General features: G+C 44.7%; 1 protein-coding gene across 3 annotated transcripts; it reads left to right on the top strand.

The window, feature by feature from the left end:
* Positions 1-415: 415 nt before the first annotated feature.
* LOC101835078 (phosphatidylcholine transfer protein) lies at positions 416-25,785 on the top strand. Of its 3 annotated transcripts, none has more exons than XM_005075811.4 (6): positions 416-708; positions 15,368-15,485; positions 20,438-20,517; positions 21,911-22,082; positions 23,150-23,217; positions 24,634-25,785. In XM_005075811.4, exons 1-6 carry the CDS (start codon positions 568-570, stop codon positions 24,697-24,699), a joined length of 645 nt encoding a protein of 214 aa, XP_005075868.1. In that variant the 5' UTR covers positions 416-567; the 3' UTR covers positions 24,700-25,785. The 3 variants fall into 3 exon arrangements, with proteins under 3 accessions (XP_005075868.1, XP_012973032.1, XP_021086163.1); XM_013117578.3 differs by having other exon boundaries at positions 416-756; XM_021230504.2 differs by lacking the exon at positions 23,150-23,217.
* The last annotated feature ends 882 nt before the right edge of the window (positions 25,786-26,667 follow it).

The following is a 26,667-nucleotide window of genomic DNA, read 5'->3' as shown; positions in this document are numbered from 1 at the left end:
AGGAGGAGGAAGTGGTCAAATAAGGGAATAGACTTTGGTGCCTACCTTTAGGAATGTAATCTAACAGTTTTTTAGCAAAGTTAAGGGAATGGAAGAGAAAGGCAAGGCCTGCCTGAGTCACATATTCTAGGGGCTGGCGTCCCTTCACCTTCCGTCTTCAGATAGGTAGGGTAGCAGCCGGCTACACAGGTTGAAGATTATAGAGGTGATAATGGAATGAGCTTCCCCGTCCAAAGAAGTCTGCCTCTTCAGCCCTTTCTTCTTTCGCCAGTTAAGCTCTAGGTTTTTTTTCTAGTTTTCTCTTTTCCATTCTTCTCATCCTTTGCTTAGCCCCGCCCATTTTGAGGCCTGGACACACCCCCTCCAGTCTCTGCTCCACCCCCGCCCTTCCCCGCCCCCCCCCCCCCCCGCCCCAGTCTCCACTACCGGCCACTCCCCACGCCCTCCCTCCAGTGCCAAGTTCCGCCTTCTCTCTTCCCTGCCAATCAGGTTGGGGCCATCTTGTGACTCTGCCCCGGAGCTCACTAAGGGCCAGTGGGTGACCTGCTGTATCCCGGCTGCGGAAGGATGGCAGGGGCCTCCGGCTACTTCTCGGACGAACAGTTCCGGGAGGCCTGTGCGGAGCTCCAACAGCCGGCGCTGGCCGGGGCCGACTGGCAGCTGCTGGTGGAGGCCTCGGGCATCACCATCTACCGGCTGCTGGACCAGGTAGCGGTTGACCCGCCTGCTGAAGGACTTCAGGCCCTGAGTATCTGGGTCAGCACTCCCACAGGGCTGGTTGCCCTGCAGTAGCTACCAGGCTCCTCTGAGTTATGTTTCCCTGTTCAGAGCCCATGTGGTTGGGAGATTATCTGAGCTCAGCCTCGGGCCATTCTTGTTGCTGGATTTGTGGATTGTTATATTTTATGTTTTACTCTGTAGCGTTTGCAAAAAACAACAAAGGGCCTGGAAGCAGGGAATTGTATTTAGTGGCTGTGGTTGGAGACAGGGTGATGTGCCAAAGGTACCCGGTCTAAGGTCTGGACTTTAACTAGGAGAGGTTATAATACTTCCAATACAAGGTTCAGATATGGAGCTGGAGGGATGTGCCTAAGGGCATTTGGGAGTGTGTGATTATGTTCATAAGAAGAGACATTTGGCAGCAATTAGTTGATAGACAGTAGGAAATTTGGGGGTTTAGCTCAACTCAGGAGGTAGTTTATTAGGCATAAACTATAGAGTAAAAGCACTGGTCAGCTGAATCCTAGACCACACCTATGCCCGCAGAGGACAGGGTTCCCCCTGCCAGTGCTGTATAGGGTGGAGAGAAGCCATTTTCTGAGACAGGTGGGAAAGAGACAGGACTCAGGGACTGGATTTTCAGAGTGACTAAGAGGTGACAATGGTAAACTCATCATTTTAGTGACTGTCTTCTGTGTGTTCTAGTTTTAAGCTGCATTTGATAACTTGCTTGTGGAGCTTCAGGCAGAAAGAGCAATGAGAACTGTAGGAGGAGTGGAATTGGTTGTTGGCATCTTGCGGCGTCTTATTGGAAGTCTTTGGAACCAAGTAGCCACCCAGGTGGGAGAAACCAGAGACTTATCATTGGTTTGCTATAGGCAACCAAAGTTCCCTGGCACAAGACTGGAGTGTTACAGTGAAGGAAACAGACCTGGATGGATGAAGTAATTCCACAGAGGCTTAGTGATGTTCACGACAGAGGTATGGGTGGAGGGTTCCCAGCCTGGTAAAAGAAGTTTGTGGTATAAACTGAACTAGACAGAAATAAGTCAAGGGAGAGGAAGCGTCTAGTCTGTAAAGGTAGACTCCTATCAGCTAAGGTCATCTGTACTGCCTTCTTGAGGTCACAGTGCCTGCACTTTCACAGTCCTCTGGGGCCTGGGATCCTTCATGAGGTCAGCAGTAGGACATTTTACTGTAGGCCTCTGCCATGTGAGGATCAGTAATTTTCTGATGACAAACATTAGTGTCACGATGACTTTTTTTATGTCTCCCTTAGACTTCAGTGCACATAGAGGACTTCTAGCTGCCGTTTTGTGTTTTCACAGATTGTGTTCACAGGCATCCATAGGTGTGTGCCCCCTGCTGCACTCATGCTATGCTAAGGACAACAGTGATTTACCCAGCAAACCTTGCCTGTTGCATGGCATTGGTTCCAAGATGAACAAGAGGCACACCATACAGAACAGACAAAATCAGCATCCTAGTGAGACTTTAGCAACTCCCCCCCCGCCCCCGTGTGAAAGTGGATGCATTCAGACAAAACCCTTCTGTGGTCTCCCTGCCTCCTCTTAAACCTTCCCTGCTGGCCACATATCAATGCACTTGCCGAGTTGTGTGTCAGGCATCAGGTCCTTTCCCCTCCCCCTTCTCTCTGTTTTCAGGTTGGGCTCTCAGCACCTCTCACCCCATATTGCTTCATCTTTTTAGCTGGTTTCTTGTCTTCCATCTCTTTGTGGTCCTGTGTGCCACACATTCAGCGCCTGAAAGAAAGGTTGCGATCTTATCCTTATCCTTTAGATGTTACCCTTAGCCACAGAATTGCTGCCAGTCATTGTAGTAGCTAACCGTTGCTGCAATGTCACCCTTAGTCACAGAATTACTACCAGTCATTGCAATAGCTAACAGTTGCTGCCTATTTTCTTATAATCCGGACACCAGATAGATATTGACTTCAGCCCTAGGATAGTCACTGTTGGTCATCACCTTTTTACCTATATAGAAAGGTGTGGAGGAAACAAGTGGGTTAATCAAGATTAGAACCGGCATCTGAATGCAGCTGTCTGGGGCCACACTTGTGTCTTGAACCCTCTGCCTCTGATCAGAAGCCATGTGCAACCTGGTGGGATGCTGAGGTCTCAGCTCACCTTTTCCGAGGGGTCTCCCTATTCTCATGCAATTAGGCCATCGTCCGTTTAGGAAGACAAAGAAATTGATGATCCAGGAATGTACACGATCCACCCAAGGCTTAGAATTAAGAGTAACACTCTGTCCTTCTGTCCAAAAAGCCCCTTCCCTATTCTTCCCCCCACATCACTGTGTGGTAGAGCACCTGAAATTCACAATGGGTTATCCTGGGAAATGTACTGCCTCATTATTAATGTACTGCCTCATTATTAACGTATTGAAAAAAAAAACCAAAGGTTGGTTATCTACCCAGTCAGTATTTATTGACGCGGTGTGAGAGCTAAATGAAATGCCATGACTCTTAAGAGAGTGTCCCTTCCCTGAAGGTTGCAGTGGCTTGGCTAGGAATGCTGTGTAGGTGGCTTGCACTGGTGGGCCTTTAAGGACCGTGCTTGACATGCTCCTGGTGGCTTCAAGTCATCACTGGCTGCCCAGCCTCCCATCCTAACATCAGAAGCAGTTCACCCGAGTTGGTAATGTGCTGGTTCCTTGTGGTTCCTCACTTAGCATCCTTTATGGAAATGAGGATGGAGAGAAGTAAGACTTTGATCACACATAAATGTACCTGTGACAGGTTCACTATGATGTTTTGAAAAGATTAAAACAAGCGTAGAGCAGAGGCCTTAAAAGATTCTTCAATGGAATAAACTATATGAATTATATTTTAAATTAAAAAGTAAATTTGTGCCATCTTGTAAAATAGGTGCAAATGATTCAGAATCCTGTTGTCGGGCAGTGGGAACTTTTCCTCATGTAATTGTATTTATCTGTTTTGAGACAGAGTTTCATCATGTAGCTCTACCTAGCCTGGGCTATCCTGGAACTCCTGGAGAACTTTCTGGGTCAGCCTTCTGAGTGCTGGCATTTATGGGCATGCACCACCATGCCTTCCTAAATGGGAGCGTTTGACATGCGGCATTTTTATATACCTTTGGTTTTCTGTTTCTTCAGTCACATGTTCCACATGAAGAGTTTCTTCAGGACAGCTCTCTCCAACACTATCATCTACCCATTTCTTTTTTCTACACATGTTGTAGTGGTAATAACGTAGCATCATGTAACGTGCAAAATACTATTGGTAACATGTATATTTTCATTCACTCCTTCAAATGAACCTGGAAACCAGGCAGGCATGGGCTTCCTCTCTTACCATACAGGAAGAAACGAGAAACCGAGTCACAGAAAACCTCATGAGTAGTATCTGGCGTGAGCTAGTCTGCGTGGATAGAATCATCAAATATGCATCTTTCTGGGAGGCAAAGACACAGTAAAGCTAGGCGAGGGCTTCCCTGTGGCACCATGAGAAGAGCATGGACTTTGGAGGCAGGCGGTCCTGAGTTCAGACATCAGCTCTGCCCCATTCTCATGCGTCCTGGGGAGTCACGTGCTGCTGCCTTTGCAGATAGTGGTGAATGAATGAAGGAGGCCATTCCCTAAATAAGTTTCTTGAGCAGGAGCTGGATTCACTGACGAGAATAACCCCCCCTAGACTATAAAGTGATGATGGGTGGTAAAATACTGTGAAGAAAATCAAGCAGGGGGAAGGGAGGGAGAGAGCAGGTATCAGGGGTCATGAGAGATACAGCGGGTGTTAACTATTGTTGACTCTTAATAGCCTGCCTTGTTCTCTTACTCAGACGACTGCATGCAATGAACTGACTTTCACCTCAGAGCGAGTTCAAGCTAAAGACATTTTGTAACTAGATCACAAGTTTAAAACCTTACAGCTATGTACAAATTCAGAGCCACAAATGTCCAAGCAAGGGTTACCAAGATAAGCATTCCTATTCTTCACTTGCCAATCTACTGACAATACATCTGTGTCATAAAGTTACCATTGGGCACTGTACCCTCCCTTGTTTGATCGTAGTTTTGCTCCTATGGCCTTGGGACCTTGTATTGCCATGAGAAACTAACTCTGTAATTCTTAACCTTTGCTTCAAACATCTGCAGACAGAGAGATTTGGGAAGAGAGGACTAGAGAGGTAATGGCTGGAGGGAGAAGTTGACAGAAATGGACAGTAATGGAAAAGGATAAGAACGTAGGAAACACGAGTGTAGGAAAATGAAGAAGAAGAAGAAGAAGAAGAAGAAGAAGAAGAAGAAGAAGAAGAAGAAGAAGAAGAAGAAGAAGAAGAAGAAGAAAATGGAGAAGTTAGAAGCAGTACAGGATATTAGAGTAGAAACAGAACAATAAAGAGCACAGGAATACAAAGAATGCGGTGTGAGCAGATTCTTTCCCACAGCCCTCAGACTTAGCCCCTACTCTTATTGGGGCATCTCTTTATGGACCCTAAGTGAAAGCTATCAAGGCATGACCTTGAAAGTTTTTGATAAGCAGGAGATAGCTCAGCAGGAAAGAGGACTTCAGGGGAAAGAAGAAGGACTGAGTTCAAATCCCCGGTGCCTATTTTAAAAACATCTGGCCATGCTTACATAGGCCTAGGACCTCAGTGCTGATACTGTCCTGTGTGATCTTCTGTATGACATGTTTACCTGTAGCTGAGGCTGCTGGTCCAAAGACTGGTCTTCTAGAAACACTGATGTCTAGGGACAGTCTACCATGGCACTTGTGGGCTTTCTGATACTGAGAGGTACTGTCAGAGACAGGAGAATCTTCAGGAGATGAGCGATGCTATAGACAGGTGAAAACAAAGGAAGTGACCATTGAAGACACAATGTCTGTGAGAAGAGCAGCTGTCTCTGATGGTTGTATGGTCCTCAGAGCTGTACTCATAGGTTCTCTGAAAAGAAGACCATAGACTCTTAGGAGATCTTCTGCAGTGATTTATTGTCATGTCTTACATCAGCTTTGGACTGTGTTACCATGGCAATAGTCAACAGCATGACATATAGATTGAGTCTGGCACACAGAGGTCACAACTGAGGTTTAGGCAGATGCTGGACTGAAAGGCTCTGACTGATGACTTAGTAAGTTATCACTCCATTCTGGGCTCAGAAGTGACTACCCTGGTGTATGCTAGTCCTTGCCTGTGTCTCAGCTAGGAGAGGAGCCAACAGTCATTTCCTAGTGATGGCTCTTATTGACGCTGCTGGCCTCATGAAGTCTCCCAGGTCCCGGAGGACAGTGAAACTGCATTGGTCCAGGCTGCACTTGGACTGAAGAAGGAAGAACAGGGGACCTTAGTTGACAAGAGTCCCTGCTTCCTCTACAGGCCCATAGCTGTGTCTAATCCAACTTGCCCCACAAACTTTTCTTACTGCAGACTGATAGGCCTAATCTGCCTGATCCTCCCACCCTTCTGGCTCCCAGTGGGATGGATAGGACAGTTTCCAGACTCAGGACACTCACTGAACTGTAGCATACTCTCAATCAGGGTCAACTTGTCTATAAGCTGGGCACCTGTATCCTGCAGGATAAGGAGGCCACTTTTCTCTTTCACCTCCCCCATGAGTGTCGAGACAGGCAACAGCCTTTCTCCTCTCTTGGGGTGAGTGTGTGGGTATGAGAAAGCTGATTCCAAGGATTAGATCTGTGGGTATGAGGTTGAGTAGGATGGGTACCCCACATGTTTCTAAGTGTGAGAGTAAGATACCCCACATCTGTTTCCAAGCTTTGTGGTCTGCCCTGTCTTTCACCACACCCCTGCCGGGGGCTTTAAACAAAACGTTTTTATTTGGCCATGAAACCCTGAGAAGAGTTGATGACTCATAGAGAAGTATTTGGACTAACTGGGTCCTAGGTCACAAGACTATACTGATCAATACTCAGGTTAACCAGAACAGTATTTAGGGTAATGCTGAACAGAAGATTTTGTCTATAAGTTTTCCTTTTTTTTGATATCTCTTTGAACATCTTGAAGCCTCAGTTTCCTTGTCTAAATAAGGGGCTAATAGTTCATACCTAATATTATCATTATATGAACTAAGTGGGATAAGCCATGTAAGTGTTCAGTTCATTATCTGGTGTTCAGTAAGTTCCCAGTGAGTGTTAGCAATCATTATTTTAACTGGCTTTAAACCCATTGTAGTTTCTTAGAACTTCAACATTTCACAAATTTAGCCAACTGTGTTATTTACAGTCTGTAGCCATAGCAGCTTTACCTTTGACCCCAACTTTATTTTGGTGAAAATGCCTACTTTTGTGGCCCCTAAATTTTATTAAGTCCCTTAGAATGATGGAGTTGGTTAGCATCCACAGCTACCCAGGAACCTTGTCCCCTTGGGGAACTGAAATGCACTCTTCTGGGAGAGGCAAAGCGGACATCCACAGGGGGCGAGAAATAAGTGGTGCTTGGGTTGCCTTGTCGTTGATGATGAAATGCAGAGGAGCCCCACAAACGAGTGTGGGTCTCTCATGGGGGGCACTCCTGTCTCGATCAGGACACAGCGATATGGTGTGGGCAGGTGATATCCAAAGGTAATTATTTCTATGTGGGAATTGGTGAAGGACAGCTGTAAATAACATTTTGACAGTTTATATTTTTCTCATGGCAATTATTCAGCTGGGGTCAAATGAGCATACCAACAGTGCAACTAAAGTGAATTACTTGGCTTTTTCTTAAAAAAAAAAAGCTTGCTGTTTGGAAAAGCCATCAGAATTACCATGACATCTTAAAATCTAGCCACACCAGTAGCAGCTTCCTAACCATGTGTCCTCCCTCTGCAGCCTCTATTTCTTCCTTTGTAAAGTGGAGATGCTGATAGGTTGTTAAACTCAGTTCCTGTAGGTGTTAGTCCCTAAAATGTGTAGCATCTGATCCTAAGTACCCACTCTTAACTGGGAAAGAGGAGATCAAATATCTGTGTCCTGTCTCTTGGACTTCCTCTGGAACACCTGGTGTGACCCTTGGGCTCATTCCATGAGTTGGAAACCCTGACCCATTTACAGGTTTGTAGGCAGAAAGCTTAGATTTAAGTCAGCTCATGGCTCCAAGCCAGTGATGTCACCACTGTGCTGTTATTTCTGGCTATGAAGGTCAGGAGCCAACTCTTAGGGACAACAGAGGGATACTTGGCTGCAAGTAGTCCATGGAAATTGAGAGTATTATCCCTACTCCTGTCTTGCTTTTCTTCTGACTTTTTCAGAAACAGCATGTAAAAATCACTTTGGCCACCCAGAGTAGTGTTGGGCAAATGCACCAGGCTTAGGGACTCAGGGACACTTTCCAGTGAGAAGAACGTTCTGAATAGAGCAGCAGGAAAGAAATTGTTATGCAGGCTTCACCACCCAGCAAGTCACTGGTGTCTTTCACATCATTGGTCAGAGGCTCCTGCCAAATCTTATGTGATGGGCCTTCTTTACCTTCATCATTAGCCTGCAATTTGGATATGACCTGTAGAGAGAGTGGAGCTAAATGAGACACTCTTGAGGTAGAAGGAGCTGGAGTCAAATGACTCACTGTCTCCTTCTGACCTGATACTAATGATCAGATTTACACAAGTAATTCAGTATCTCTGAGTTTCATTTCCTCATACAAAAAAATGGGAATCACTGCTGGGTGGTGTTGGTGGCTTGTGCCCTTAATCCCAGCATTCAGAAGACAGAGGCAAGTGGATCCCTGCGAGTCTGAGGCCAGTCTGGCCCACAGAGCTAATTCCTGGACAGCTAGGGCTGTTGGTTGTTACACAGAGAAACAAATCCCTGTCTCGAGATACCAAAAAATTTAATAAATATGCTAAAATGGAGATCACAGAAATTTCTCCTCTGCTGAGGAGTCAATAAGATCATGACTATAAAATTATTGGGAAACTAAACTATGACTAACAAAACAATTCCCAATATTACCGAAAGAATCACAGCATGTCTATCTAAGGGATTGAAAATCCCTCCAAACAAACCGTGTGACTGTTGCAGTGACCACTGGTGGATCACCAAGGGAAGTTCATGGTGAGGGGTAAGGTCAAGACACAGACTATGGTTGATCACCTCTCAGAGGCTAGCTTGTGAGTGGAAGGGCATATGTAGTTCTTTATGACTCTAAATAATTAAATATTGGCCATCAATGTAATGCCCACTGTAGTAGCCATTTGAAACCATAGTTATCTCTCCTTAGGCAGAAAGGCAGGGGCCACTGTGGATGGTTAGTCACTTAATTCACATGACCATTCACCTGATTGGACAAGTCATGTAGGATGATTTCCCCAAACAGGCGGAGGGAATATGCACAAAGCATGTGGACCTCTACTATCTGTGATGTTCTTAAAACTGACCAGTCTTAATAAAATTTATCTCAGTCTCCATCCAGTTCCTGACATAAGATCCACTTGTCAGGGCCACCAGTAGGGCAGCAAGTCAGTAATCCTCCCTTGGAGGTGTTCTCACTCTCTGGAGTTCTTTCGCACTTTCCTTTGATAAATCTACATTTTCTCTACTCCTTGTTCATGTTTCCTTATTCTTTTTCAGCATAAGCCAGGGATTCAGCGTGGCACTGGAACCAGTGATCATCAGTCCAGCTCCCCAAGTTACTGAGCTCACTGTGCAGGCCTAAAGGAGAGTGACTCTCTTAGGCTCGTGTGTTCGAATGCTTGGTCCCCACTTGGTGGAGCTGCTTGGGAAGGATTAGGAGGCATGGTCTTGTTAGAGAAGTCACTTTAACGAGTGTGTCACTGAGGGGTGCAAAAGCCCACAGCATTCCCAGTTTGTGTCTTCTTGTCCTCTCCCTCCCTCCCTCTCTCCCTCCCTCCCTTCCTCCCTCTCTCCCTCCCTCTTACTTTGAGATAAGGATGAAAGGTCTCAGCTACCACTCCAGCACCATGTCTGCTGATTGCTGTAATCCTCCCCACCTCGATGGTCATGGAGTCATCCTTGAAACTGTAAGGATAAGGAAGACCCCAATAAACTCTTCTATAAGTTGCCTTGGTCATGGTATCTCTTCTCCCCAATAGAAAAGTGACTAAGACACTCACCAAGAGTCCAGAGAGACTCTGTTACTCTCAGAGAACCCACATGGTCCCTTCTATTTTTCTGTGACAATACATCTTAGCAACGCTTTGGATTTCTACAGTGCTTTAGTGAATTTATACACAATCCCATGGTCTTTTAAATGTTCACAAGTTTTAACATTATTCTGCCATTCTGTTTTAGAGCAGTGGGGAAGGAAGAACCAATCCAGTCCTAGCACTAGAGACTTTCAGGGAGTTAGGAGGCTATTTTGATGGGGAGAGTTCTTTGGTCATAAGTTCTTTAGCATTGTGAAAGTTAGGCAAGTGAGTCTTCTCTTCAAACCAGTAGTGAATAGGGATAGACAGAACCATGCATGGGAAAGTAGATGAAAGGGTAGAGTGACTGGACAAGAGGTCAGAGAGTTTTTTACCCTGAGCCCAACCCGTTCACCAGAGAGAGCATATACTGATTCAAGGTAGGATGGGTCAAAGGTTAGGGCCTTGAAGCAAGGAGAAAAGTTCATTTGGTTTGGTTAAACATTTTGTTTTCATTGATCAGTGAGGACAGGCAACTCTGCTAATGGAACAAAGAAAGGGACTTTGGAGGGTCTGCTCAGGTCTAGGTGTTTGTGTATTATGGGGGATTGATTTCTTTTTGTTGTTGTTTTGTGTTTCCTTTGTAGTCAGTGTATTACATACAAAAAAGGATTCAGAGTTGGGATTTTAAAATTTTCTTTTGTGTGGGTGTTCACATGTGTATCTGTCTGTCTGTCTGTCTGTCTGTCTGTCTCTCTCTCTCTATCTATCTATCTAGTTGTCTATGTGTACCTGCATGAATTCACATGTACTACAGTGCCTGCAGATGCCCATAGAAGCCAGAAGAGGATGCTGAATCCCTTGGAACTGGAGTTATAGGAAGCTTTATGCTGCCTATGTGGGTCCTCTGCAAGAACAGCAAGTGCTCTTAACTGCTGAGCTATCTCTCCAGCCTTCCACCTTGTTTTGAGACAGGGTCTGCCACTGAATCTGAAGCTCACTGATTGGCTAGACTGTCTAGCCAGCAAGCATCAGGGGCCTCCTGTCTCTACTTCTTCAGATTTTTTACATGGTGCTGGGTATCCAAATTTAGGTCTTCATGCTTACATGGTCACTTTTTTTTAAAACTTTCACCATTTCCTAGTAGCACAAGTTTCAAATAAATTTCTGCAATGTCAGTGAGGACAATTTGGATCAGTTAGGATTGCTTTTGGGGGCAAGTAATAAAAAACTAGACTGAGGAGGCCCTAAATAAAGATACTTTTTGGTTTTACAGAGTGAGTAACTCAGATTTACAATGTGGATATCAGTTCAGTTGATTCATCATGCCAGCGATGACTCTGAATCTTTCTACTTTGCTTTTCTTACTTGTTGCCTTTCAGTCCCAGAAGAGATGGCAAAGATCCAAATATCACAGCCCCATTCAAAGCAGGGAGAGAGCGACACTTGAATGCTCGCCAGCACAGGAGACTAGAAAAGTTTCTAGCCATTCACATTCTCATAAGAGCTCTCCCAACAAGAGAAAAAGTTGGCATATACTGTATCTACCAAACCTTGTTTCTTCTGGCAATTGTATTCTATAAGTGGATCTCCATCTAGCCTGGGTCCCACTTGACCAGTTTCTTTCCACCCACTGAGTCTCCATAGCCGCTTATAAGATAACCACTCAGAGACTTAATATATCTTTATAATTGTTGGGCCATTGGCTTAGGCTCTTATTGGCTAGCTCGACCTATAAATTAACCCATTTTTGTTATTCTATATTTTACTATGATGCTCGTGACTTGTTACCTCACATCTTGCTTCCCTGGTGGCTACATGGTGTCTCCTTGACTCTATCTTCCTTCTCTCTTTCCCTTTGTTCGAATTTGCAGCCTAGCTAGATTCTACCTGTCCACTGGCCACAAACAGATTTATTCATCAACTAACAAAAGCAACACATATTTGCAGCATACAGAAGGACATCTCACATCAGTATTCCATGCATGGTATTGGTTGATTCACTGCCACCCACATAACCTTTCAGTATTTGAAGTGTGGGGAACAGTCTTAGAAATGGAGCATTAGACACCCTGTATATTTTGCTACATATGAACGTGAGCCTTTTTTAGAGGTAATTGTGGGAGGCTTCTGGAGAAGGCAAGCAGCTCTTGCGTAAAAATGGAGTTATTTGTTACAACGTTGGCAAGCTTGGGAAAATATACAAAACAAAAATTTTAAGTGATTTGTAAATCTCCTTTTTAAAAGGCTCCATGCATTGTTAATATAAATTCTGTTCAAGTAAAGCTAAGCATTGTGTTTTTCTACATAAAATTGTAAGACAGTGGTACTTAATCCCACAGAGCTGCCTCTTCACTGCCTCTGAGAGCACACTCTGCTGTATAAGCTTTATAAAAATGTAAAAAGAGTACAAACAACCATCGATTGTCAATGTTCACACCCTAACACTCATCTCTGAGAAGTCTTCCCCATTGACAAAATGAGCTGGGGTTTTGAACTGAGTGTTTTATGATTATTTTGGAAGTACTTATTTCTATAAAATATTCTGAAACAGAAATGCATTTGGGGAAGAATTGTTTCCTGTGAACTTTTCATAGTCACAATATTCTATTAAGTTTGAGGTAAGAATACCACCTGTTGATACCATATCATATTCATTGGCTCACATAGACAAACATCTGCTCACTTTAAAGAAATATTATCAAATATTATTAGCAGATACTTATAAATTATGAGGTTACATGTCTCTCATTAAATAGTTCTTTATAATGCCTTCAGACTTTCTATAATGAATATAGATTGTTTTTATAATGATCAGAATTCACTTTATCTTTTAAAGGATGAAGTAAAAATGAGTATGATTGCTATATCCACTTAGAAATCATTAACAAGAGAGTGCTTTGATCCAAGAACTTGGGCCAGGCTGTGGAGCTCAGCCAGAGAATGTGGGACTGAGAGATTAGGAAGGGGGCACTAAGGTTCTTGTTCCTCTGGGTGCTGGCATTTCTCTTCCCTGCTATGATGGGAGGGACTAAAGGAAGTCATCACAATAGTTCATTCTTCTGTGTTCATGCAAACTATAGATCATTCTATTTTTCTGTTTGACTTTCTGGTCCTCTTCTGTGATACAGATAGAATCAGGGTCATGGAGGGATGTAATTGCATTCAGGAAGGGAAGGGACACAGTCTAAGAAAACAGTTTTGTCTTAATTTTTGTAGATATCTACAACAAATCATGGACGACTCCATGATCATTATCTTAATGTGTAAGTATCCTGTTTTCAGTCAGCATGTGTAGAAAGTAGGACCTCTGTTGTTGTGGGATATTTATATACTGTGTGAAGATATTTTGCTGTGATTGGTTTAATAAAGAACTGAACAGCCAATAGCTAGGCAAGAAGTATAGGTGGGACTTCTGGGGCAAGAAAGGAAGTAGGAGAAGATAATCGAGGCACAGGAGAGATGTGAGGAGATACATAAGAAGTAGGATAGGCATGGGCAGTAGGTGTTAGAACATAGATTAATAGAAATGAGTTAATTTAAGTTGTAAGAGCTAGTGGGATAAACCTAAGTTAATGGCCAAGCTTTCATTATTAGTGAGAAGTCTCTATGTCATTATTTGGGAGCTGGCCAGCAGGACAGAAGAAGAATCATTACACTCTATTTTCCCAAACAAATTGCCTATTCTCTCTTTATTGATTCAAATGTGCCTGTACTGATGTAAATGGGTGCATATGGGGAAACCCTCATCAAAATCCTTCCTGTCAGTTCAATGAGGGCTGGCAAAACTTGTTTCTCCTGAGGCCTCTCATCAGATCCTAGGGATATCCCTTCCTTCAGGGTAGCAATCCATGTTGAGGAACACAGGTCTTAGATACACCCAGTCACCATCTGCTTATGAGAGAGAGTCCTGGTAACAAGCCACATTCTTGTACAGCTGGCAGGTTGCCGTGGATTCACTTTTAATTTCTCCCTCCGACTCTGCCAGTGTTCTTTCACATCCATTTGAGAGTCCTACACTGGGATATGATTTGGAATGTTAATGCCAGCTGAATTGGAAGCCACTCTTTAGAAAGATCTCCCAAGGCTTTCTTAGACTTCACATGGGACCTTGGCTTGGAGTTTAAGGAGCTTCCTCAGTGAGTAGTTAGTGGAACTCAAGACCCATCTAACAGCTGTGTTTTATCCACTTGATTGTTTGCTTTTGTCAGTTTATTGCTCTTGTCATCTGGAGCCACTGCTTTCCTCTTAACACTAGGGACACTAAGCCAGACCAGGCTCAGGGAATTCTGTGCTGCCATTGTATCTAGTGAAATGTGTAGTGGGACCACCCGGAGCCTACAGCCCTCACAGACAAGGATGTGGCTTGACCTGAGAAGGAAGGAACTCACTCATACATGTAATCTAGAAATTGTCTCTTTCTAAACAACAGGGCCATCTGTTTCAACATGATTTGAAGCAGACGGCTGTTCCCTTTTTGCTTTTCTTTCTGAATAAAAAAAATAAAAGAAAAACATAAATAAGCCACACATACAACCCCCCTAATGAAAAAACAATTGAAAAACTCTGTCTTGTAAATGACTTCACCAAATGCATCAGTTTCATTGTACTCTGTGGACATATAAAATATACCCTCCCTCAGAACTCTGGTGGACTAGGTAACATGGATATGTACATGGTATCTGGAAGTCAACCAGACAAAACTAGAACTCTGGCATGCCCCATAGCTCACAGGTGCCCTCTTTCCCAGTTTCTTCTGTGTCAGTGAGGGCCACTCCCTCACTTACCATGTCCAACAATGGTTGGCAGAGTTCTCCTTAGTTATCTGCTTCTCTCTCCTCATCTTTCCAGCAACAATTCTTATTGGTACCTTCCTGGCACCCTCACATTTTCTGTTATCTCCCTGATTTTGGTCGCCATCTATCATCTGGATTAGTGAGCTGGTTACTAAAATCATCTCTGTTTGCCTATGGTGCTGTTCTCTACCAAGACTTGTGATCTTTTAAAATCTAATTAGATCTGGTCATCCTTCATCTATCCCTAGTCATACCTGGCCATAACTCTGTTCACAGACATCTTTAATTTCCCAGAGTCACGAGAATCAAAGCTTTCCCTCTTACCTTGGTTTTCCAGGGTCATTGATGTCTTGACTCTATAACCTTTCTACCCGTAGCTCTTACCACTCTGTTCTGGACTTCTCTCTCTAAGAATGTCTTTCTTCATCTCCTAATGGTTGACATTTAGAGATGATATCCTGATAAATTTTTGGAGCTGGTCCCTCTAGAGGTTTTTCCTATCTACCTGTTGGCATAGGTTCCCACAAAACACTATTTACTGTGTAACTCTTTTTATATGCTACTTACATCATCTGGCCAATGCTGACAATTATCCCCTGCACCAGTAAGTACAGCTGTATATAAGATACATGAGAACAGGGGTCCTATCTGCTTCTATTCAGTGGTCACCAAGACCAGCAGGTCAATGGTTGATGTGGTTGAACAGTCCTAGCTGTTTCTCATGTGACATGGAATGTCAACTCTGGTATCAAAAGATTGTTTCTCCCATTCTGTTTCCATAGTCAACTGGACTTTATGAGTATAAAGTGTTCGGTGTTCTGGAAGGCTGCTCACCAGCTCTACTTGCAGATGTGTACATGGACTTAGACTACAGGAAAACTTGGGACCAACATGTGAAAGGTGAGTAATGGCTTGCTTAAAAAATCATTAGAAAGTTAATCTATTCTTTTTTTTATCTTTTTTTTTTGTGTGTTTTTTTTAAATTTTATTTTCCAGTTTAAATTTAGATAAGAAACGAGGTTGCTTCACAAGTCAGTTCCAGGTCCCTCTCCCATTCCCTCCCCTCCTCCCGTGCCCTCCCCCCAATCCCCCCCCCCCCCGTTATCCCCTCATTTCCCCAGGGAGGGTGAGGGCCTCCATGGGGGTGTCCATAGTGTGTCATTTCATATAGGGCAGGGCCTAGACCCTTCCCCAAGAGTTCGGGGTGAGAGTGCACCTCACATTGTTCTATGGGAGTCCAAAGTCCGTGTGTATACTCAGGATGGGTACTGATCTGCTGCCCAAGGCTCAATAGATTCCCTAGGCCTCCTCAGTGACACCCAGATTCAGGGGGTCTTGATCAGTCCCATGCTGGATTCCCAGGCTAATGCCTGGGATTCAAGAGTTAACCTTTGTCTGGTCAGCTGTTTCTGGGGGTTAAACCAGCCCAGTCTTAATCCCTTTGATCATCAGTCCTCCCTCTCTGTTACTGGCTTTCTTGAGTTCAGCTCAGTACTTAACCAAGGGAGTCTGCCTCTTCTTCGATCAGCCACTAAATAAAGTTTCTGTTTCCCAGACTCTCTGGCCATAGGATTGTAGGCTGGCACTCCCCAGATCTATGTCTAAAATCCATATATGAGAGAGTACATGCCATGTTTCTCTTTTTGTGACTGGGTTACCTCACTCAGGATGGTTTCTTCTAGTGTCATCCATTTGCCTGCAAATCTCATGATTCCATTATTTTTTTCTGCTGAATAGTACTCCATTGTGTAGATGTAGCACATTTTCTCTATCCACTCTTCGGGTGAGGGACATCTAGGTTGCTTCCAAGTTCTGGCTATTACAAATAAAGCTGCTATGAACATAGTGGAACAGACATCTTTGTTGTAGGAATGGGCATCTTTTGGATATATGCCTAAGAGTGGAGTTGCTGCGTCTTGTGGTAGGCTTATTCCCATTTTTCTGAGGAATCTCCATACTGATTTCCAAAGTGGCTGAACCAGTTGGCACTCCCACCAGCAATGGAGGAGTGTCCCCCTTTCACCACATCCTCTCCAGCATAAATTGTCATTGGTGTTTTTGATTTTAGCCATTCTGACAGGAGTGAGATGGTATCTCAGAGTTGTTTTGATTTGCATTTCCCGGATGGCTAAGGATGTTGAGCACTTTCTCAAGTGCCTCTCAGCCATTTTAGACTCCTCTATTGAAAACTCTCTATTTAGTTCTGCAGCCCACTTTTTAATAGGGTCCTTTGGTGTTTTAGAGACTTGCTTCTTGAGTTCTTTGTAAATTTTGGAGATCAACCCTCTGTCAGATGTGGGATTAGTGAATATTTTTTCCCATTCTGTGGGCTGCCTTTTTGTCTTGCTGACTGTGTCCTTTGCCTTACAGAAGCTTCTCAGTTTCATTAGGTCCCATTTATTAATTGTTGATCTCACTGTCTGTGCTACTGGTGTTATGTTCAGGAAGCTGTCTCCTGTACCAATTCGTTCAAGGGTACCACCCACTTTCTCTTCTAAGAGGTTCAGTGTGGCTGGATTTATGTTGAGGTCTTTGATCCATTTGGACTTAAGTTTTGTGAATGGCGATAAACATGGATCAATCCGCATTCTTCTACATGCCAGTCTCCAATTATGCCAGCACCATTTGTTGAAGATGCTTTCTTTATTCCATTGTATTTTTTTAGCTTCTTTGTCAAAGATCAGATGTTCGTACGTGTGTGGGTTAATACCCGGATTTTCAATTCGATTCCATTGGTCTACCTGTCTATTTTTGTGCCAATACCAAGCTGTTTTCAGGACTATAGCTCTATAATAGAGCTTGAGGTCAGGGACGGTGATGCCTCCGGACGTTGCCTTGTTGAACAGGGTTGTTTTGGCTATCCTGGGTCTTTTGTTTTTCCATACAAAATTGATTATTGTTCTTTCAAGGTCTGTGAAGAATTGTGCTGGAATTCCTCTAAAATCAGGAACAAAACAAGGCTGTCCACTCTCTCCATACCTTTTCAACATGGTACTTGAAGTTCTAGCTATTGCCATACGACAACAAAGGGGGATCAAGGGGATACAAATTGGGAAGGAAGAGGTCAAACTTTCACTGTTTGCAGATGATATGATAGTTTACATCAGTGACCCAAAGAACTCTACCAGGGAACTCTTACAGCTGATTAACACCTTCAGCAAAGTGGCAGGCTACAAGATCAACTCAAGAAAATCAGTAGCCCTACTATATACAGATGATAAAAGGGCTGAAAGAGAAATCAGAGAAACTCACCCTTTACAATTGCCACAAACAACATAAAATACCTTGGGGTAACGCTAACCAAACAAGTGAAAGACCTATATCGTAAGAACTTTGAATCTTTAAAGAAAGAAATTAAAGAAGCCCTCAGAAAATGGAAAGATCTCCCATGCTCTTGGATAGGTAGGATCAATGTAGTAAAAATGGCAATCCTGCCAAAAGTTAATCTATTCTTGTCCAATTTAGTTTAGTATACTCCAGGATGAAGCATCTCACCATTTCTGGTACTTACCACCCTGCCCATGCCTTAGAGTCAGTCTCTGTTTTGTCCCCACAGTTGCTCTGCCCTGCTTCATGAGCTGTGTTAACCATGCACCTTGATTGTCATGGAAGCCCTTTTGGAAGATGGGTCTCCAGACTTCCTTTTGGAAGATGAATCATAGGTCTCCAAATAAGCAAAGGCACACACATGTGAGGAAGTGAGAGAGTGGGAGTACGAGTGGCCAGAGGGCACTGGGGGTCTAGGCACCCGCATGAGGGATGGCACACGCTCCCTGCTCAGAAACCACTGGCAGTGGGATTGTTGGGTGGTGATGCTCCCTGCTCACCGCGACCCCCCCCCACACCACCCAAGCTGAAAATATTTCATGACCTATGACTGGAAGAGAATCCACAGTCTACGTAGTCTTCATAATAGAGGTTTTACCCTGGGAGAAACAGAGTTGAGAATCATTGTACAGGGAGACTCTGGCAACTTAGAGGGGAAGTACCCTTGCCATCTCAGCCACTGTGGAAGAAACTTGCCGTCAGCCAAGTACCAGTGGAGTCTTTAGTCAAGACTTCTGCAAGCATCAAAGAAGCAGCCCCTCCCATATTTTAAAAAGAAGAATATATTGTTTGTGGCAGGGAAAGACCCAGGAGTTCTTGGCTTCTGGAGATGTCGCTTTGGGACCTTCAGCAATCCCGTCAGGATGTTTCTTCAGCTCTAGACTGTGTTCCCCTGTGCTGACCTACTTCTTGGGCCGATTCCTGTCCCTTGTGAAAGTGTGCTCCAGAAGACACAGGCTCAAGCTCTAAACATGTAAATAACTCTAGGGAAGAGAGTCACATTTACTTAACAAAAGTTAGCCTGAATCCCAGGATTCACTCTTCACAGCTCATCTTAGTGACTGCGCTTAGTCTGTGAATATTGGTCATGCTGTGTACCAGGCAGCTTCATGTCTTCACATCCCTTTCCTCATTAGGGGACATGAGCACACTTGTCTCTCCGAGGGAGCAGGCTGATACCATCTCACCCTCCCCAGCAGCCATAATGCTGTCATGTGATGCAGACTTTGCCATAGGTGCCCATGTGGGTTCTGTTGGGAAGAGAACAATGTGAGGGGAAAATAGTCTTAAAATCCCTTTGTTCATCGCCAGCTAACACACCTGACTTTAAACATAAAAGTAACTGCAGAGCCTTGTGTTCTGCTACCTACCCTCTGTCTTCACACCAGGGTTTCTGGAGCAGTGGAAGCCACCGTTCCACACTGTTAGCTTTGATAGAGCAATCTGGAAGTCCTTACCTTACTGCTCCTGAATTTTAGGAGTACCTGAGAGCCTTGTGACCATACTACAGGAACAAACTCAAGTCCTGGCCACTTGATCATCATAGTCATGGCTTGCTCCTTTTCCTAGCACTGAAATTGCTACTTTAACTACTTAAACCTCATAGTAGAGATGGGCTGGCAGGTGTGTGTGTGTGTGTGCGCGCGCGCGTGTGTGTGTGTGTGTGTGTGTGTGTGTGTGTGTGTGTGTATACTGAACAGGCAGAGGCAACAGGCATACTCATCCCTTCTCTTCATGACTGTCTTCAATGTCCTGTGGTCCTGAGAGGGCCCCAAAGCTCCCTATATGATAGTCTGTTTCCCATAGATTTCTTTTAAATGCTAATTGCACCCCTGTGTGTCTCCCTCAGGGATGTCTTGGTTCTTCTCTGGATGGTTAGATGACAGCTCACCACACAGCCTAGGCATATGTCTGCTCTTCAGTTCCTTTGTTAGCTCCTCTGAGAGCTGCAGTTTGCCTGTCCTGGCACAAGAGCACAAACATTAAGAGAATTTGGTTCCTGAGGCTGTGGCATGTTATGGAGAAAGAAAAGAAACCTAGGGTTCAGTCACGATCTAGCTGTATAAGGACACAGCCCTCTATGGGCCTTTTGTTTTCCAGATGCCATGAACCTAAGCTCACTAGACTCTGACTTCCTCGGTCTCTGGCTATCTGTAGGGAAGCAAATGTAGATGATATGTGTGTTGGGGGGTAGGGGTCAAAAGCAAAACTCCTGGTACTCTACTGACATCTGGTGGTTTACCTGCTTAAAGCCACTGATTATTTCTTGATACCCAGTTCCTTGCCTTCTATTCCAGCGTGCAGTTGGTGTAACAGACAAGCATTGGGCTTATTTAGGTTTTCTCTGTTTCTTTGTCCTCTAGACCATCCTGAGCATCAGGCTTTCAGTGATTGCAAATATGCTTTTGTTTCAATGTATAGTTCTACATCTGGTGAGTTAGAGGTTTATCACACACCGAGAATACATGGGTTTCTTGAAGCCACAGAACGTTCCGGATGCACTAATTTCTTTTGTTCTCCTTCAGAACTCTACATAAAGGAGTGTGACGGACAGATGGTGGCATACTGGGAAGTGAAGTACCCTTTCCCCCTGTCCAACAGAGACGTATCCTTTCCGCACAGCACTTAGTTCTTGGGCTCTCTCAGTGTCCTGTGTCCCCAGGCACCACCGTCCCACTGGGATCCACTCATTTAAAAGCAGTTGTAGGCAATATTGTCTCGGGTCCCTGTGGAACCATTTGCCAGCGCTATAGCTGCTTTTGTGACTCTCAGAGACCAGAGTGTGATTTCTGGGTGTGACCACATGGGACAGTGACCACACATAGTATCACTAGAAGATACCTCATCTTTTCCAAAGAAAGTGTTCAAAGAGAGAAATGAATGAGCCTTAGAATTGGGGGTCCAGGAGGAAGAGTTTATGAAGAGTGTTGGTCCAGACTGTTCGATCTTACAGAGGAGGGGTGGGGACGATGAAAATGAGATGCCAGGTATCTGACTGACATGAGAGAGCAACCAGGACTCACCCTCTTGGTTTCTAACTTTGTCCCTCCAGCATGGTCCCCTTGACTGCTGTTGTTTGACACCGGGTGCCTTTCCTCTCCATTTCTGTCTTTATAAAGTAAAGCACCCGACTGAGTGGCAGGGAGTTTTTCTCACATCTAGGCATACTGATTACTTGTTTCTGTGCACAAATTCCTGATAACAGTCTATCTAAGGGCAGTGGGGGTGGGAAGTGGCATATGGATGTGTATGTGATGTGGGTGGATGAAGATGCCATGATGAAGCTCATCACCCTGCATACTGTCTTAAAAATTAATAGAAAGTAAAGATGGGCTACACATGCATTGAAGTGTTTACAGATGCCGTTATCTGTTACAGAATAGCGCTCTTGACCTTAGGGATGTCCTGTGCATGCTTTTAAAGGTAAAGTAGCTTTGCTGTTCTTGGTGAACCATTCTTACCTCAAATAGAACATCTGCCTACTAAAACTTGCAGTATCCATGTAACTTCCTACGGTTTTAGATGTGACATGGATACCTCCTACGTGTAGAGGTCTGTGATTGCAGCTGTGGATGAGACCAAGACACATGACTGATACGTTTCTATCCAGGGCTGTTTCTGCACCTGGATTTCTCTGATGCTCCCAACATCCCTTCCTGAGGCCCAATCTCACCTCCTTTCCCTAGAGAGGGAAACTGAGTCTGAGGGAGTTTGGTTAGCTTCCCCGCGATTACAGCTAAGTGAGCAGTGCTCTCTGTGTGCCTTCTTGGAGAAAGGAGGAATGTGAACTCTGTGTAACTGAGCGCTCAAGAGATCATTAACAGGTATCTGACAGTGCTCTCCAAGTGAGACCTCTGCTTGGGGGTGGGGCTCAGCTTTGCAGGGACAGTAGACACTAGTAAGTGAGGTCTCGGTAGGAAGGCGCAGAGTGACTTCCCATTGGTGCCAACGTGGGCTGCTTTCCTCTTGCTGGTGCCTTACCTTGACGGGCTGTGCAGTATGTCTACACCCGCCAGCGGCGAGATCTGGATGTGGATGGGAGGAAGATCTACGTGATCCTGGCCCAGAGCGTCTCGGTACCTCAGTTTCCTGAGAAGTCTGGGGTGATCCGAGTGAAGCAGTACAAGCAGAGCCTGGCGATCGAGAGCAACAGCAAGAAGGGGAGCAGAGGTGAAGCCTGGGGTGCTGGTCAGCAGCTAGTCAGGGCCACATGAAAGCTGGGTGGGGAGGAGGCAGGTTAGGAACAGACGCTGATTTGTTAAAGGTAAACCTGGCCTGGGAACAAAGTAGACCGGAGGTCAGCACCCGGGGAGAGTCTCAACCCGCACCTCAGATTGCCTAGGGCTTGATATACATCTTTCAGTCTGACCCAGTGCATTCTGTTCTTGTTTATTTGTTTACATTTATTTGTCTTATTATTTCATGTGCATGCGTGTTTTGCCTGCATGTGTTTCATGCTTAATGTCTGTGGAGGACAGAAGAAGGCAACAGATCTCCTGGGACCTAAGTGACAGGTGGTTGTGAGCCACCATGTGGATGCTGGGGATTGAACCAGGATCCTCTGTAAGAGCAAGAAGTGCTTTCCAATGCCGAGCCAGCCCTCCAGTGCTGTGCCTTACTCGTGCATTCTTTATTGACCAGATGATATCAGAACACCGAGAGCTGATCCTAGGCGTTCAAAAGAGTCATTTTGGGTTTATCCTACAGCTATAGGGCCTGGGCCTGGAGAGAGGGCCAGTGGATTGGCAGATGCTCATTGAGATGCTCATTGGAGGATACAACTCGGCTCAGCACAAGGCCAGAGACTCAGGAACATTGGGTTCCAGTCCCCAAAAAGAAAAGCATGGGGCATCCACCTTCCACCGTACTGGCATGAGTGTGCTCCATGTCAGGAAAAAAATCTGAACTGCAACTCTGATGCTTGTTAGGTCTGTCATGTAACTCTCTGGGTCTGTATTTCCTCACAGCTCCTTGGGGCAGTTTGGATAACGAAATGAGAGATGATATCCAAGTGTCTAGCATTTATCAGGCAATTGTTCCCCTGGCTGTATTTCAACAGAGCTTCTGTGTCACGAGCCACAAGGCAGGTCAGGGGCAGTTCACTGGGATCACTTGCTCCCTTCCTCTGTGCTCTCTGGGCCCGAATCTGAAGCTAGAAGGTTTGCAGGGTTTTGTTACTGCGTTTTCCCGGCCCCACCCTCACCCCTTCTGAATTGTCTTTTCTTTTCCCCTTTTAGTTTTCATGTACTACTTTGATAACCCGGGTGGCCAAATTCCGTCCTGGCTCATTAACTGGGCAGCCAAGGTGAGATCCCAGGAGGCAGCCAGGGGTGGGGATAGGGGGTGGGGGATAGGGTATGTGCATTTGACAAATGTTGACTTAGCCTGTGGGTTGTCATGTTGAAGAGACACATTGTCCCAGGGTAATGAGACTCTTTTATGAAGACCTTGGTTGAATGACTTGGTTAGAGTTGGAGTCACCAACACCCAGGATGGAGGCTGTGACAAAGGACAAAGAATCTGTTAGTGTGGAATGCCAGCCCTTCCCTGCTGGTGGCCCCAGGCCCTCCAAGATCACCCTCTGGAACTTCCAGACAATAGTCTGCTCCTTGTAGGGAAAATGGTACTTTTGGTATCTGCTTATGGAGGATAAGACAGACGGACTTTGCTTAGAGACAGACTGAAGGAAGCCCCTAATCCTATTGTCCTTGCTGCTTTCATTTTCCAAGGCCAGGGAACTGTGCTAGTGGCCCAGGTCACTAGAGGCTGCCTGTCCTAGGATCCTGCAAAGCTGTGACTATTCGGCAGGCTTTGTATAGGTCCTGTGTGAACTCAGGAAATCCATGGGAGAGTGAGAATACCTGTAGGCGACAAAGGCAAACAGTCATGATTCGGAATCTGGGCTTTGCTACTGAGTGTTTGTGCTACCCAGGGAAACCCCGATTTGCTTCTTTTTTTAAAAACGAGGATGAGTATTGACTAGTGAATGGAGTAGAAGTCAGTAAGACATTATGGAAAGTTTGCACAGTGCTTGACACTAAGCAACTATGATCCCACGCTCTCACCCCAAACTCCATTTGCTAATTCAGTAAGGCAAACCCTTCCACTTGTTTAAGGAAGAGAGTGGTGATATATTGTCTATGATCTAATAAAGCTTGCCTGGAGATCAGAATGCAAAGCTAGCCCAGGCCAGGCAGTGGGGAACACACTAATCCCAGCAGCCACACTAGTTAGTCATAGACACTGGCTGGTGAGATCCTGTGTTTTGTTTTGCTTTGAAGTTGGGGTTCTTTGTTTCCTCTTTTAATCGTTAAGAAGTTATGTGTATGTGTGTACCTGTGGAGGGGGTTTGCCTGCAGAGTCCGGAAGCGGTGATGGAGCCCCTGGGGCTGGAGTTCCAGGTGACTGAGCTACCTGACAATGGCCTGAACTCATATCCTTGTGCTTTTAGACCCTGAGGCGTCTCACTAGCTCCCTTTTCCTTTCTTTTTAATAAATATTTCAAAAAGGTCTCTGTAGTTTCTATGAAAGTCACATGGAAGGCCCTGTCTTTGAAGTAGTAGTCTACCTGGGTCTTGCCTCGTGCCATTTTCTGACCACAACGTGTAGAAATTGGATCAGGGGCCTCATTTTCTTTTATTACCTCTAAAGCCATCATTTATCCTTTGCCACATTCCAGAGAATGAAGAACACCTAGAAACAATTTTTTTTCCCTTTGCAGAATGGAGTTCCCAACTTTTTGAAAGACATGGTGAAAGCTTGTCAGAATTACCCCAAGAAAACCTAAGAAGGACACTGGGCTCCACATCCACCTCTGGATGTGCTCCAACTGATGCTCGGCCTTCCCTCCACACGTTCTGACTTCAGAGGTCGACATGTGTCCCAGGCCTGCTTGCCTGTTGCCTGGTTCCTTTGCTGCCTTTCCCACTGATCTTACTCAGGGCTGACTGCCTTCTTCCACTGTAGAATGGTGGCCTCTGCTTGTTAATTTTTAGTTAGGAAAATCCTCAGTAGAGAAGAGGGACATTCTGTTGTACCATTTTAGGGGGATGAATGAGAGGAGGAAGGATGTCAAAATGTATGAGTGGCAAGCAGGCTCTCTTCAATACTCTTGCTTGAAAATCAGGAGTAGCTGCTGGAGGTGACCTTCGGTCCATAGTTGGCCTTCCATGTCCCAGCATTGGAGACACAGTGATGTCCATTCTCTTTATGCTTTGTTGACTTGAATAGGCTGGGATTTGAGGTAAGAAGCAAGTATTCCTACTTGTGCAGGATCAGTGGCTGCTGTGATACCAAACACTTATGAGTGTCCCAGGCCTGAAAGAGCATATACTGAGATAACCACATGTCCCTAATTGTCCACATCTGGATTTTTCCTTTCCTGTAAACCACAGGGAAAATACTGCCTATGCCTCTCTAGCTGTGCATTTAACTGCAAGCTCAAGGCTTCAGGGACAAAGATGGCTTGTGCACAGCACTATGATTGTGTCTTCCTAAGTAGTAAGGTGGCTTTCCCTTCTAGAATGTTTAGAGATGTTGAAGGGACAATAAATAGTTTACAGCCAAGTAAAACTGAAGTAGTGATTTGGTGTGCTCTTTGCCTTTTTCTCTGGAATTCTACCTCTTCAAATCAAGGACTTTCAGAGCCCTAGTTTTAGCCTGAATTTTTGTAGGAAAATACATTCTGTGGCCAAGATACAGCCTTGTTGATCTCAGGGAAAAGCTCCAATAACTGTGTAAAACTTGATGAACGCATGTGGAAACTCAGAATGCAAAGTCAGAAGAAAGGGATTGTTAAAGTGGCCTTCCTTAGAGTGTGTGTTCTCTCTGGGAAGAAAGGTGTGTTCTGTGAATAAATGCTCAGTGACTTACACTTCTCTTGTGTGCTGTTTCTTTCTTACCCCATTCTTTTGGAAAGAATGAATTGGTTAGGCTTCTTTTGTTTGCACTGACACCTAGACCAGCTCATAGACTTAAAAAATGCAAATTTGTGGCTGGAGAGATGGCTCATCTATTTACAACACTGGCTGCTCTTTCAGAGGACTGTTCAGGTTTAGGGTCACACACACAGGGCCACTCATCACCATCTGCAGCTTCCATCCCAGGGGATTTGACACCCTCTTCTGGTGCCCACAAGCACTGTGTGCACATAATGCATACCTGCAGACAAAACACCCACTAAATTAAAGTCTTTTTAGGAAGAGATAATTTTACAGCTCACTTACATTCAAGGCCACAAATATTTGGCTTCTGGGAGGAACCAGTTCAAGATTCAGCTCTGTTTTTCAGTTTATCTGGATTTAATGGTAGGATTTCTAGTAAAAGCAGTAAATAAGCTGTACCAAACAGGAAAGAAAGTTAGGCAGGAAGGAAAACAGGGAAGGGGGAAGAGGAGGAGGGAAAGGAGGAAGGGAGAAGAAAAGTAGGGAAGGAAGGGAAGAGGGAGGAAGAGAAGAGAAGGGAGGGAGGAAGGCAGATTCCTTGTCAATGAATATTGTTTCGCTGCAATTTAAACTCTATGGCATATGCCTGTTGGTCCTGGGAATAAGATTATTCAAGTAAGTGAATGCTTCATAAATTGCCATTAAACTTTTAGGGATGTGCATCTAATTGTCTTGTATTGTGAATGTAAGTGGGTCCCTGACAACGATCCTTTAAAGTATAAGCATGAAGATCAGAAAGCGACAGTTTTTGAACAGAGGATTGCCATGAAATGGTGTCACTTTAGTCATTTCTTTTCCTAAAGAGGTTTTTG

The sequence above is a fragment of the Mesocricetus auratus genome, unplaced genomic scaffold (assembly GCF_017639785.1).
Source record: "Mesocricetus auratus isolate SY011 unplaced genomic scaffold, BCM_Maur_2.0 Super-Scaffold_100007, whole genome shotgun sequence".
In the NCBI taxonomy this organism is placed as follows: domain Eukaryota; kingdom Metazoa; phylum Chordata; class Mammalia; order Rodentia; family Cricetidae; genus Mesocricetus; species Mesocricetus auratus.
The sequence above is the reverse complement of the archived record's forward strand: the minus strand, read 5'-3'. Positions and strand labels throughout refer to the sequence as shown.